We start from the raw sequence: 14,120 nt of genomic DNA, 5'->3' as shown, positions 1-14,120 counted from the left end.
GCTTTGAAGCTGGGTTACATTCTTCTAAGTCTCCTTAAATTGAATGGGTTTGGATTTAAAAAAAAAAAAAAAAAAGGGGGTGTGTGAACGGATGCAGTTATTGTTTCTAGAATGAGCATCTAAAGGGAAGTTCTGTACTGTTAGCATATACCTCTTGGGTTTTTCTTTCCCTGCTCTGAACACATGTCTGAATCTGCACCTGGAAAAAAGGTGTGAGGAGCAGGTTACTGATCTGAGTTAAGGGAGCTGCAGGGTGGGCTCGAAGAATAAAACCATCTACCAATTCCCATGACTGTGTCCCCAGCTCCTGAGTTTAGACCATTCCAGGAACTGGCTTAAAACCATTGAAGGGTTGATTGCCCAGTGGGGGGTGAATGGGGATCTGTGCTCAGTGTTTCGGCAAAAACGGAGGGATTGTTTGTTTGCAGAGTGTCCAAAACTGATGGATTTATTTTTTTTAGCCTGGACTTTAGCTGGCTACCAAGCACAGGCTACAGTTGCTGCTGTTGTGGGGAAGGCTTATGCTGCTGCACTACACAGTGGTGCTCTGCTGTGATCCCTTTCCCCGAGTGTGTTGGAAGTGGGGTCCTCCAGTGTTGGCTAATCCGTTTGGCTCTGCTCCAAATTCTGGAAGTGGTGGACCCTAATCAGCTTCCCGTGCATCCTTAAAGGGGATTAAGTGAGAGACCCCCAGATGATCCTGGCAAGTGATCCGCACCCACACGCTGCAGAGGAAGGCAAAAGTCCCAGGGCCGCTCCAGTCTGAGCTAGGGGGAAATTCCTTCCTGATCCCACATAGAGTGATCAGTCAGACCCTGAGCATGTGGGCAAGAACCAGCCAGCCAAGCACTAGAGAGAGAGAGAGAGAGAGAATGTTCTACCACCTCCACCCTGCCCTGCCCTGCCCAGTGTCCCATCTCCAGCTGTGACTATCTCTGATTTAGAGGAAGGAGATAAAGCTCTATTTAAAAACTTCTTCTTTTTGTCTCTTCTCTACCCCCCCCCCCCCAAGTAAATCCAATGGTGTTGAAGGCAGTATGGTCAAGTGGGTCAAGCAAGCCTGGGCACAGAGCGGCTGGGCTTTTGTTCCTGGTTCTGCCTCAACCTGCTGTGTGAACTTGCATCCCCTTAGTGTCACAGCTGAAATATTTCTGCTGTAAAAGGACCCCAGTGGTAGATGCAAGATCAGAGTAAGTCTGTGCGGGATGGGGGCAAAGCAGGTGACTCAGGGCTCCCCATGGGCTTCCACTTGACTCGCTAGTATGTATGACGCATTCTCCAGCACCACACAGACCTGTCCACCAGCAGATGCCCTCTCCTGGCCGCCTCTCTTGCGGTGTGGCGAGACCCCTAAACAATGGCTTTCCATGGAAGGCTTCCATGAGCAGCTGAATTGTGACTGATGGCAGGGAGGGAGGGAGGGTGGCTGCGGGAGGAAGCTCACTAGGATTTTCACTGTAGCCGCCTTGTAAGATTCTTGAGTCTTCACAAGCCCCAGAAGAGGAGTTTTTATGGGGGACTCAGTATGTGTCCCTGTTATGCGCTGGCAGTGTAAATGCATCATTCTGGAACAGAGGAACTGGTGTGCTCGTTAAAAGCAGGGGAGTGGAAACTTGATGCTCACTTCCACCCTGTGCCAGGGCTGAGTAGTCCTGGCTGTGGGTAACCGTGGGGCTGGCAGGGAGATCAGGACAATGGTGCCAGGTTTGTCTGATGGTTTTAATACTTATGGTTCATAAACTGCCGTGTTCCTTCTCCAACAGCCCCTGCCCCCATCAAACACACAACCTCACCCAGACACAATAAATCTCCTCCCACCTTGGCCACTGCAGTGAAGGCTTGCAGCCTGCATACAGTACTTTGCACTTGCCTGTCCTCTAGGGGGTGCCCTAGAGTCTTGCATTTCCTCTAGTGCCACTGGCAGAGAGATGGGCCAAGGTGGTCAAATTGTCCATCCCATCTGATACTGCAAGAGTGTCATAACAAGCATTTTTGAAATGGCTCTAAATACAGCTGGCATGGCCACTTTCTTACATAGGATCCTAGGCACCAGCCAAGTCAACAGTGAGGTGCTGCCGGAGGTAGATAGTTTCACACACTGGGTTGCTTGCCGGAGCACTAGGAGCAAGGAGGAGAACCAGCAGCCTCAGGCGTTTTGATCCAGGAGCACGAAGTGACTGCAGTGCAGACCTTATGAAGCCTCTCTCGTCGGCTTTGCCCGGCACACTGGTGGTCTGGGCATGAAGTCAGGCATAAGAACTTATTTCAGTTTTCACTGGTGGGGTGAGGTGCGGGGGGAGAACCAGTTTGTGACTGCAGGAGAGCAAGCATAGGGTCTCTCTTAGTGTTTTGAAATGTGTTCTGTGTGCTCTTGTCGAACGTTGTGGGATTTCTTGCAGAGTTGGCTAGACAGTTTGGCACATAGCGTGTAACAGCTTCTAACCAAGCTGGCCCAGCCGAGCACTGTAAGCGGTAACACATCGCTCTCTGTAACCCGTCACTTGTTTGAATGCTACTGTGTATTATTGGATTGCATTTGAGAAGGTCTTGGCTGTCACAGGAATGAAGTGTGACCATTGGCTGGGGTTTACTTAAGGCCATATGATGCGGAGCATCTTTCTAAAAATGATTGTGTAATATCAGGATTGGGCCGGGCCCCAGCTCCCAAGTCCATGACCTATTGCAAATTTGCATGTGGTGCTTGGGATTCGTGCTGCCAAGTAACTAAGAACCCGTTGGTCGGGAAAATGGACTTGAGCCAGTCATCTGCTGTTGTGGGGCTGTAACGTAGGCTGACACCATAATGGGCGGGAGGGGGACGTGAAGGTTGATTTCAAGATACTGAATAAAGCCAGATGGCCCAAAGGAAGAGTGCTCAGCAGTGGTACCTTTTACGGGAGGGAGCTTCTAAAACAGACTGTTCTGCTTTGCTATTTTAAGGGATGGTTATAGCTTGTCCGTTTAGAGTAAAAACAAAGTCTCTCTCTAGTGGAAAATGTGGCGGTGGCGTTGTATTGCCCTCTGGGGGGAGGGGGGGAAGAACTAGAACTATAAAAATATAATTATTACAATCCATGAAAAGTACAGGCTGCCCACGACTGTCCAATTAAGGTGCCCACTTGGTTTTCCCAGCAGCCACAAAGAAGTTGTGGAGAAGCAGGTTAGAGAGCCCTTTCTAAGGTGGATGGGCTCCGGTAATAGGAATTCTCTCTGGCACCGTCTGGTAAATAATGCCTTCGAATTGGCCCAGATCCTCTGCTCGTATAAATCAGTCAGTGGAGCGACGGCGCTTTGTTCCAGCGGAGAACTTGGCCCTTTATTCTTCTCTCCTTGCGTTCACCTAGCACCAGCCTCCTCTGGCTTCCTCCGTTAAACCAGGACACTCGTGCAGCAGCACCTGCATCTTGCCATCTCCCCACGCCATCGCCTATGAAAACACATTCCTTCCATTGCCCAACCTCTACTCCTACTTAGCTCTGAATTATTTTGATAGGTTGTTCTTACTTCCCACACATGTACAAATTAAAGCTGCAACAGGAAGAACTCCCTAGGTTGACAGGTGTGCATACACCTTGGAAATAGATCCTGTCTTCCTTTCTGTCTGTCTGTGTTCCCCCCCCCCAGCCCTGCTTAGAAATCACATTCTGCTTCTGATGTCTCCATCCTCTGACCTCTGCCTTTCCGCAGCAACGGGATGTGGTGGTGGAAGATTGGGACACTAGAGTGAAGAAATAAAAACCTCACCTCCAGGCCAAACACTACCCTTGCACCCCCATGGAAGTCACTGGGCTTAAACAAGGGCAGAATCTGACATGAGACCCTCTATACGAAGGTGTCCATTTTGGTTTCAGTTTGCAGGGCTTCTAAGCCTCCTTCTCCTTCGCACCCCCAACTTTGAGTTTGAAGGACTCCAGTGGAACTGCCCCTCCTTTGGGGGGGTTGAAATCATGCAATTGTGGCCTCTTTCGAAAGCAGTTGGTTTCCCCTTCTCCCCCAGGGTTGTGACCCACTGGGTAGAGCAATGGACTCCAACTGAGGAGACCTGGGTTGTTCCTGGCTCTGCCAATGGCCTGCTGGGCGACTTGGATAAGTAATTTCACCTCTCTGCCACAGTTTCCCCATCTCTACAGTGGGGATAATTATGATGATGATCCTGACCTTTTTGTCACAAGATTGTGTAGACTCGCTCTGTAACATACTATGTGGGAAGAGGCTCCAAGATTTGCCCAACTAGCGTGCTCTGGAGGGAAGTGGGAGATGAAAGGTAGACTAAAAAGGACAAAAGAGGCAACGTGAGTCACTGTGGTGACTTGAAGTCTTCAGCAGATCTGCATGGCATGCCCATGGCTCTGCCACTCAGTCATAGACCCTTTGCAAACTAGTGGCCTTTGATTCCCAGCCTCACTTGCCATCGCACTCTGGGTCAAATCCTACCCCTGGAAGGGCCAGAAGAGCTTAAACTGTGGCTCTACTGTGGAGTGGAGGCCAAACACCATATAGGCCAGTGCTTCTCAAATGCGGCCACTGTGGCCACATGCAGCCACCAGGGGCTTTTCTTCTGGCCACAGCCAAGGCTGTGATTGGGAGGGGTGGGGAGGGCAAAGTAGTTCCTGCTATCCTGGATGCACCGCCTTAGTGGTGGTTGCTGGGGCTGCCAGCAGGGGTTGCCCCCTTCCGGAGTCACCTGGGGCACAACACTGGAGGAACAGGCAGCTGGCGAGTCCCCCACCTTCCCAGGGGCAGCGGGCTCCAGCTTTGGGCTCCGGCTGCAGAACTTTGGGCTCTGGCCTCAGGGCTTCGGGCTCCAGCTCTCGCTAACTCCCCCACCCCATCTCCCCTGGCCCTCCCCCTGGGCTTAATTTGTCCCCAGGCTGGCCAGGGCTGAGCAAAAAGTCTGCTTTGAGAAGTGATACTTGTATGTTTGCGAATATCCCCTCCCAAAGCAGACTTACTAGCGAGCAATAAATAAATGACAATGATTTCGATGTGCATATTTATTTGATTTTTCCCTAAAGCTAATTAAATGTTTTAAGGAAAAAGGGAGAGAGCGGCCACCAGGCAGAGTTGGTGGCCACACTCTGAGGCCACTGAAAATTTTGTCCTGAGAACCCCTGGTATAGGCCCTGTGCATCCCGCATCCCACTGAGATCTGTAGTGGGCTTCTTTGTGCTATGGGATAGGAATGGAGGTTCTCATCATGATGGGTCTTTCCACATGACCGCAATGTGCATAGAGAACAAGTAGCCAGCTCCATTAATATGTCTCTTGTATGTAGCTACCCACTTCTGGATTAAAGGCAAGGCCTTTGTTCCTACCCCACTCAACTTCCTCGTAGTTCCTGCTATTTGGGATCACTCAGACTGAGGCTTGGACCCATGGGCCTCTTACACCAACTGGATTTTGAGACAACACCATTGAGGTCTAAGGAGTACCATATACTGTATAATTGGGAGGGAATCTGACCCTGCACAGGTAACGACATATAGCCTAGTGACATGCAGAATTGCTTCTGAAGGCTCTAGGTTTTTAACAACTTGGTCCTTGCCTGTAGCATTGACTATGGGAATTATTAACCCCATGCGCTGAAAAATGCTGATTTGGGTTGACCGAAACATTTTGCCAATTGGTGTCTCTTTTTTGGAAAATTGCTTCAAGAAAGGGGGCAGGTTCAGAAATCTTGAAATGGTCCATTTAGTCCTTTCCACAACCCAGCCCAGGGGTTAACGAGTTTCCAATTCCGACTCCAGAGCGGGGATTCAAACTGGGTCTTGCATCCCAGGTGAATGCCTTACTCAAGAGCCCAGTAGTTATGGGGGTGGGGGACATCTCCTCCTTCTCCATTTTGTTAATGGTGCCTACTTCCCCTGTGAATCTAGCCCTCTGCTTCCTTCCCCCAAATTTCTGGTTTCAGCTTGACTTGAAGCAAACTTTTTTTTAACTGCCAGTGAATCAAAAAATCAGTTATTTGCCCAGCTCTGCAACTGACCGTGAGATCATTGTGTTCACATACACGAATGGATTCCATCCTTTCCCATCTGACCCTCTCCTTTTCGAGACGCAAGAACAAAGGGGCGTCCTGGGGTTTCATAGCAAATTACAGCATGGTTCATTAAACCTGCGCTTGGCCAGTAAGCAGTGATACTTTGTGAGAACATATGCGCTCATGACCTCTTGCTGTAAGTTCTGGCAGCTCTGTGGATGAGCTGTCGACCTCTAAAGGTCTAAAATAGGATCATGAACTGGAGGGAACCCTCTGACGTTAGCTGTATGCAAAGGTGTTCTGTTGACGTACTCACCTGACCGGTGTCTGTATCCTATTGGCATCTGCTCGCTGGAGTCTGAACTGCTCAGCTGTGTTTCCATAGGTGCTGCCCTGCTAATGCGGGTTCTGTGCCCTCATGATAGGGACCCTGTGCTTTCTGGAGAAGGAAGGTTGAGGCAGAATTCCAGTCGTGAAGTTTGGAGTGGCCTCAGCATGGAGCGTAATGACCGCTGTGAGGTTCTAAAGGGCTACAGATTTGACATCTCCTGCTTCCTCTCTTACCCTGCTTCAAAACACAGTAACTTGTTCTCCGTATACTCATCCTGAGAACAGGACATTGCGCTAGGTCTTAAATCCCTGCAGACCCTCATGCCTACCAGTAGGACAGTGTGTCGTATGGTCTGAAACCTAGTGAGCTGCTTCTCTGGTGTTCCCAGATGCTGCCAATTTGGGCTGTCTGTCTCAAAATGGGCATTGTCGCACTAAAATTACGGTCAGTGACACATCTGAAATTGGCACTGTAGGCTCAAACTTTTTTGAAGTGTAGCCCTCCACTCCTGTGGGTGCTCCCCCTCTATTCATGATTGCTTATCTGCTTGTGATTAGATGGTGGAAAGTGTTTAGCTGTCTTTAATGCAATGTAGTTACTGGAAATGGAGGAAAGCCTGCACACCGTGACCAAGTGATGTGCAAACCACTGGTGGTCTATGGACCACCACTGTAGAAAAACTGAACTCTGACCCAACAGAGGGCTACTAGAGGTATGAATCTATGACTTGTAACAAAGGATTACATTTAACCCACCCAAATGAAGAGTCTTAGTAATACTTTCTTTGCTTAGCGATTGGTAGCTTTTGGTAACTTACCTTGGAAGGGCAAATGGTAACAATGATAAGCAAGGTGAACGTTATATTAATCATGAACACAAGAATGATCCCACTGCAATATACAACCCCCTGATTCATCCCAGCTTCAAAAAATCTACTTGTGCAAATATAATGGGTAACAATAAACTCCAGGTTAGTACCACAGGATCCCTAACCACTTCAGATATTAACTAGCTAAGCATTGCAACTCCCCTGGGAGGCCAGGGAAACTGAGATACAGAAGTTAAATGACTTGGCTAAAATCCGTGAGACAGAACCAGGAAAAGAACTGTACACGCCCCCCCCCCCCCCCCCCCCCCCCCCCGTGGTTCCTGCTCCAGCCAGGAGATCGCTTTTTGTATTGCCATGATTTCCTGGTTTCACAGGGTAGCCTGTACACTGTCTGTTTGCTCTGTGGTTAAATTTCTCCTGCTCCCATAAGTGACTCTCTTAAGCTTCGTTCTTCTATTTGCAGGTCATCAAAGCTGGTGTGGAGACTACTTGTAAGTGCCATGGCGTGTCCGGATCCTGCACTGTCCGAACGTGTTGGCGGCAGCTCTCTCCGTTCCATGAGATCGGCAAGCAGCTGAAGCAGAAATATGAGACGTCACTCAAAGTGGGCAGCACCACCAACGAGGCCACAGGGGAAGGGGACATCTCGCCACCCAAGAAATCCACCCCTGGCCACAGCGATCAAATCCCAAGGACTACAGATCTTGTCTACATTGACGATTCCCCTAGTTTCTGTCTGATGAGCAGGTATTCGCCTGGGACTTCAGGAAGGAAATGTTACAAGGACAAGAATTGCGAGAGCATTTGCTGCGGCCGAGGTCACAACACACAGAGCAGGGTGGTCACACGGCCGTGCCAGTGCCAGGTTCGCTGGTGCTGCTACGTAGAGTGCAAGCAGTGTACTCAAAGAGAAGAAGTTTATACCTGCAAAGACTAATGCATGCTCTGCCTAATGGAGATCCTCGGTGGTGGGAGATTATGATCTATGAGAACTACACATGGAGACAAACAGGGTTTGACTGACATTCTAGGATCTGAAAGCTATGTTGAGACATAAGCACTTTGTAGGGTACAGGTGACCCAGCTGTGTTGCTGTTCTTTTGTTTTTTTTTCTGTAGACTGAATTTTAACCATGAGGTCCAACCGTGTGGAAATAAGTGCCTGTCCTATTGGGGTTAGGTACCAGTAGACCCTCACCAAAGCCGTCCATGAACCCATCAGCTTGATAGATCACTCACTTATCTTGAGGTTTTGATTATTTCACCAAAACTCCTGGAAATCTACCTGACTGTCCAGACAGCCACGCAAATGAACGAGATAAACTGACTTAGGATCTTTTTGCCTTGAAACGTTGTGGTCAAGGTAATTGTGGTGCCCTAAAGATAGGGGGTGGGTTAAGCGTAGAGAGTACCAATTGTTCCTCTAGTGGAATTTCTGCAGATCTAGCATAAAAAGCTCTGACCAAGAGCTACCCTCAAAAGTGGGTCTATCCGTGTCCTTTTTTTTTTTTTGATCCGTGAACATAGCTTCAGAAATGTTGGGGTCCCTCCAGCTTGCCATGTTGCAGACAACAAAAAGATTGGGAAGCGTTCAGACACACCCGCCCCCTTCAGCCTGATTGGACACTCCTCTTCACATGTTCTTCAGATGCAGGTTTTTTAGCACGATCACTGTCTTAATTTAAAAAATAAAACCACTAGAAGACCTTTCACTTTTCGTTTTGTATAGGGTTAATTTCTTTCATCTCTTGTTGATTAGAATCACCCTGTGGCAGCTGCTTCAAAAACCCAAACAAGGACTCTTTAGCCTTATCTAGGCTGAATTCGAAAGTGTATTTTTTTTTTTTTTGATAGTTGGCTTATGACCATATCAATTCCGTTGCCTCTCAGAAGGCAAGGCTGACTTGATGCTTGCGTTGAATAGCAGCCATTCTGGACTGGATTGGACCTTTTTTGGAGGAAAAGTTTTTATTTTACTAGTCAGAATTCCATTTATTCTAGAACATGGCACAAGCTATATGTAGACCCTATGACCTTAAGCTTTTTTTAACCACTAGATTGATAACCATATTTTTAAAGGTAACACACTATGGGATTCCAAATGCCTAGTTAACATATGGTTCTACCCAAGGGTGGACAAAGAAAGAAAAGCCAAATGCAATGGCAGAGAGCTCCAATGCTGTGAACTAGATGACAACCGCCATTTTTTTTTTTTTTTTAAAGAGGATATTTACAACGTAGTACTTTGTGGCAATGTTCTTCGGTCATATAACACTGCTGGGATCAGAAGCGGCTGGTAAATGCCTTAACGAAGCTTTCTAAGGAAACACTGGAGAGTGGAGGGCATGGGGGGGGGGTTAGCAGTCTTTGATTGTCTAGTAGTAGTGATTGTCACTAGTTTATAACCCATATCTGGCTTTCAAGGGAGGAAGGCTGACTGGCAATTTTTTTTCTCGTTTTCAAGGAAAAGTAGATGGTTGCGTAACGAGCCATATGACCTTCCAAGAGGGACTATCATTGGAGCATTTTCTCAAATAGTAGCCACTAATATTTAAGCTGTTCATGTGCATCTACTGGGAGGGGATCTCTTTTTTTCCTAATCAACAGATAACTGCAGTCCAGCCTGGCCTGGGTGGGTGAGTGGTGGGGTGGGGAAGAGTGTGGGAAGGAAGGTGTTTTTCCCTTTTTTAAAAAAATAGCTTTACAATCCTGCAAAGCGAAATGTTAGCGCTTTTTTTTTTTTGGTACACTTCTGGAGACTGGGTGCACTGGGGAGGGTGGCGGGTGGGGGGAGGACAGTTCTGGGGCACCACCTGTCATTTCTGGTGACTCTGCATAGCAAATGCACATTGACGCATTGAATGCAAGGTATAAGGAGGATTCCGTGACTTCTGCCAGATGCGCCAGTTCGAAAGTCGCACACAAGCAGTTTACCTGGTGGTTTTTGTTTTTTTTTTTAAATAGACTGAACAGAAACATATTAGTCAGTGTGGATATATATGCATAATTATATATAAATATTGAACGAACATTTATTTATTGTAAAGCCTTTCAGAAGGACCTTGTGGTTTCAATGTGGTATTATGTCCAATCTCTCTCTCTCAGACGCAAACTCACTGCAGTAATATTTTCATATCACTTCCCCCCCCCCCCCCCCCCAAAAGAGGCTTAAACCCAGATCCAAACATACCCCAAACTTGAGACATTTTAGATCTGAGCTGCTGGGTCCAGACCCCTCTACTCTCTCAAAAAGTGGGACCGTTACATGCTGGATTTCATTTATTTTTTTTGTCACTATGGGGCCTGACTTCCCCCCCCTCCATTTAACCTGTGTATCCATCTGCATTGACCTGTCTGGGGTAACGCCATGCTTTCGTCAATGCCAGAGGACAATGAGGCTGTATATATGTATGGAGAGGGTGTGGAATTGACACTGAGTTTGGGGGTTGTGGATGGGACGCATCAAATAGGTTAGCTTGCACATGGCGTATATTTCCAAGCAATGTGTTTGACAATGGAGAGAGAGAGAGGCTGGGGCAATAAGGCAAACTAAACGATCACAGAGAGGTAAAAGGCAGAGTGAATGAACTACTGAGTGAAAGAGCTCTTCTGTGTATTATAATTCACGCACTGAAGCCTGGATGCTTTCTGTAAGTATTTAAAAACAAATTGTATTTATGTTAATTTGGATATATTACTTTCCTGTTCTATATTGTAAATAGTAAGGTTTATTCTCCTGTGGTTAAGCAAAACTATAAATAACTAAAATAGTAGTGAGGCACATGCATTAAATGTATAGGCAGTGTATAAAATATACTAACACCCTGAAATCAGGAGAACTTGCCTTTTTGACCTAAGGAGGTATAACGTACACACTTGTTTTGGTTTTGTTTTTTAAATTCCAGGGTTTTCCAATGTTTGCCTTATTTTTGGAAAATAAATGGATTGGGGGGGGGAAATTAGGTCTCTCCCTTATGGGAAGGTCCTATAGAACTTAATTAGGATGGATCCAGTAGTGTCTTTACAGAAATTCCCCTGAGCTCTAAAGAGAATTTAATAGTTCCTAACCCTTCTCTGTAGGTTTTTAAAATGATCTTCTGGAACTTACCAGAGAATTCTATCCCTGCTGCTCTATAGGGTAGCTCAAAAAAACCCTGTATAGGACATAAAGATAAGGTTTTTAGAGTAACCTCTAGAGAATCTATTGGCTTCATCCATATTAAGTTCTACTTTTCCGTAAGGGCTGGTTTTGCTGTCACTTATGCCAGTGTAACTCCATTGCAATGACTCAGTCTATAAAACTGGTATGAGAGCAGAATTGGACCCGGTCTCTGCCATGGTGCCATTTTACAAGGAAAGCAAAGCTTTAAGCTTTCTAAAATGGACTCTTGCAGCAGATATAACTGGAGAGGGATAGCAGGGTGTGTGTATGGGGAGCTTTCTGCTTTCCCCTCCCCTTCTCCCTTCCAGCGTTTAAGGGCTGGTTCTCCTTATCTGATCCAGCAAGACTTGGAAGGTAATGGAAGGGTGCAACCATTATTTATATAACTTTTATTTTAATTTTTTATCATAGAGAAGTTAGCCGATGGAAAAATTATTTTTTTGAGCAGTGCATTTAGCTATGTCGGAAATATAAAAATATTTTTGTAAACCAGGCAAACTGAAAACGTTTGTTTATCTTACATTTTTCTACTAAAAATAATAAAAAATCCCACACAAATAATTGTTGCACCCATCATCTCTTTAACAAGCTTCTGAACTCTGCGACTGACTTCCATATATTGGATGTGAAGTACAAAACAAATCCTAAATGTTACAGTACTGTTCTCTTCCGACTTCAGAGGCCTTACCTTGGCAAACTGAGTAGTATTTACCTTAAGGTGACGACCGTGTTTGTTCATCCGTTCCTTCCCTCAAACTGAAACGAGAATTTCTGATCCGAGGTGGAGGGAAGCAGAAGTTTACAGTAAAGATGCCCACACCTAAAATTTGTCAACTGAGCTAAGATCTGCGCTGTAGCGGGTGGAATATAATGAATCCAGGGCCAATACCACTGTGTCCCTGAAATGAATGAGGCTTTTGCCAGCTATTTTCAGTTGGAGCAGCAGAGGTGGCTATTATGAAAGCGGTGGGGAGGGGGGAAATGAAAAGACATGGAAGGGTTTAAACATCGAGGACCCAGTTCTGGCCTCCAACTTACACAGCTCTCACTAACTTCAGTTCAGTAGTTGCTGCATGCATGAGAGGCTGGAATTGTCCATTGCAGCTAAGGATGCTTGGCAGTCCTCCTTGGAGGCAAAGGATAGAGTCAGGGACCTGTTGTCAAAAGCCATGACCTACTGTAGTTGGCTCCTTTGGAAAGGAATGTGAAGGGGATGAGGGAGACTTAACACCTAGTATGTCCTCAGCTGGCCATCTACACGCCTTCCTGTAAGGAAATACCAGGAGGGTGGTGGCCTGCAAACTTACTCTTTCTTTTGCTCCACTTTTGCCATGGGCATTAGCCATTTCTCCACCTTTTTGCCAAGTATCAGAGTACAAGCTCGATGAGGGAAAAGATGTCTAAAGGGCCATTGCTTGGACGGGAGCATTTAGAGGGTATTGGTCACTTGCAAACACTACTTGTGAAATGTTCCCAGGAGAGTTGAGGCCTTTCTGTAGCCCACAGAACAGCTGCAGCCCAGGCAATGCCATTGCTAGCTTCTTTCCCTGCTTGTTCATCTCCAGCAGCTACATAGCTAATGCAGAAAGTCTCTTGTCTCCCTCACCCATTCAGTCCTTGGCTTATGCATGGTGGGTGGCTTTGTAAAATGGGCTTCACCTGTGAGGTGCTGAGTGCCTTTCTCTCCTACTGATGCCAGCAGGAGGTGGAGGATGCTCGGCACCTTGCAGGATCGATCCTGCAGATGTCGGTCCATGAGGACCTGGGCTGAGACAGTAATTTACTTCCATGTAAGTTACCAGATTGCTGAATGGGTGACTGGATTTAGAGTGCAATGTGGGGCTAGACTTGGACCAGGTCCATAATATGGAACACTTGAACCTCCAGTCACTTCTCAGCCTAACACTAAAGGTTAAAGCTGAAAGAGTATCTTTGATGGGAAGTTGTATAGCTCCAAAGCTTGTAGGCAAGAGTAGAATAGAAATGCAGACAGCACCTTAACTTGGGTGCCATTTTATGCTAGCTCTTACTTTAAAGGGATCATTCTTCCTCTAGATTTGTAAGCGGAAAACCTAAGTTAATGCAATACATGGAAATACAGTTCAATGGAATCCCCCCACCCTTTGTGTTCAAATGCACACGGCTCAATGTTTCCCGAGAGCCAAGCTTTGAAAAGTCACTTTCTTACCACGGCCCGCTCTCCCGTTGCGCATCCTGTATTCGTAGGGTTATGCTGGGCTGGCCTCCGTTCAATAATGAGTGTAGAAGCACTTAGTCTCAAGGAGTTGGAGAAATGCACTTAAACACAATTTGCAAAGAGGTATGAACAGGAAGCTGGGTTGCCTGTTGGGTTTATCCCAGCCTTGCCAGGTCTCCTTTTTTTTTTTTTTTTTTTTTTAAATGAACCCAACCCAAACTAGCCTTTTCATACTCTGCACATGACCCTCCCTCTCCCCCGACCTCCCCCTTCCCATTTTGCTACAGTTCCCTGTGAGGTCTGAATGTGGAGTCTAGGATTTGTTTTGTGCACTTGAGAATGGCATTTCCTTTTGCAAGGGAGATGGGGGACTGAACACTAACATATGAAGGATTAGTATTTTCTTTGGGTTTTTTTAATGTCTTATGGGAGCCTAAGTTATTTTTCTCTACCTCATATGTACAGCTTGTAGGTATAAATCTGATTCTGAGTGACTGTTGAGAATGTATTTAAGTTATTTAACATCTTTGTATAACAAAAGCCAGAACAAATGAAACAATAAATGTATTTTAAATTATACATGACGTCTGTTCCCCTTTCTTTGCCTGGGCTGGCTGGTGTC

At 46.5% G+C, this 14,120-nt stretch overlaps 1 protein-coding gene across 1 annotated transcript in view; it reads left to right on the top strand.

The window, feature by feature from the left end:
- Positions 1 to 8,645, top strand: part of WNT9A (Wnt family member 9A) — a 64,263-nt gene extending 55,618 nt beyond the window's left edge. The window contains exon 4 of the mRNA XM_024219617.2: positions 7,604 to 8,645. Coding sequence (XP_024075385.1) covers positions 7,604 to 8,077 — 474 coding nt within the window. The 3' untranslated portion in view covers positions 8,078 to 8,645. The remainder of the gene's footprint in view (positions 1 to 7,603) is intronic.
- Positions 8,646 to 14,120: the final 5,475 nt, after the last annotated feature.

The sequence above is a fragment of the Terrapene carolina genome, unplaced genomic scaffold (assembly GCF_002925995.2).
Source record: "Terrapene carolina triunguis isolate 2854851 unplaced genomic scaffold, T_m_triunguis-2.0 Scaffold111, whole genome shotgun sequence".
Taxonomy (NCBI): Eukaryota; Metazoa; Chordata; order Testudines; family Emydidae; genus Terrapene; species Terrapene triunguis.
The sequence above is the reverse complement of the archived record's forward strand: the minus strand, read 5'-3'. Positions and strand labels throughout refer to the sequence as shown.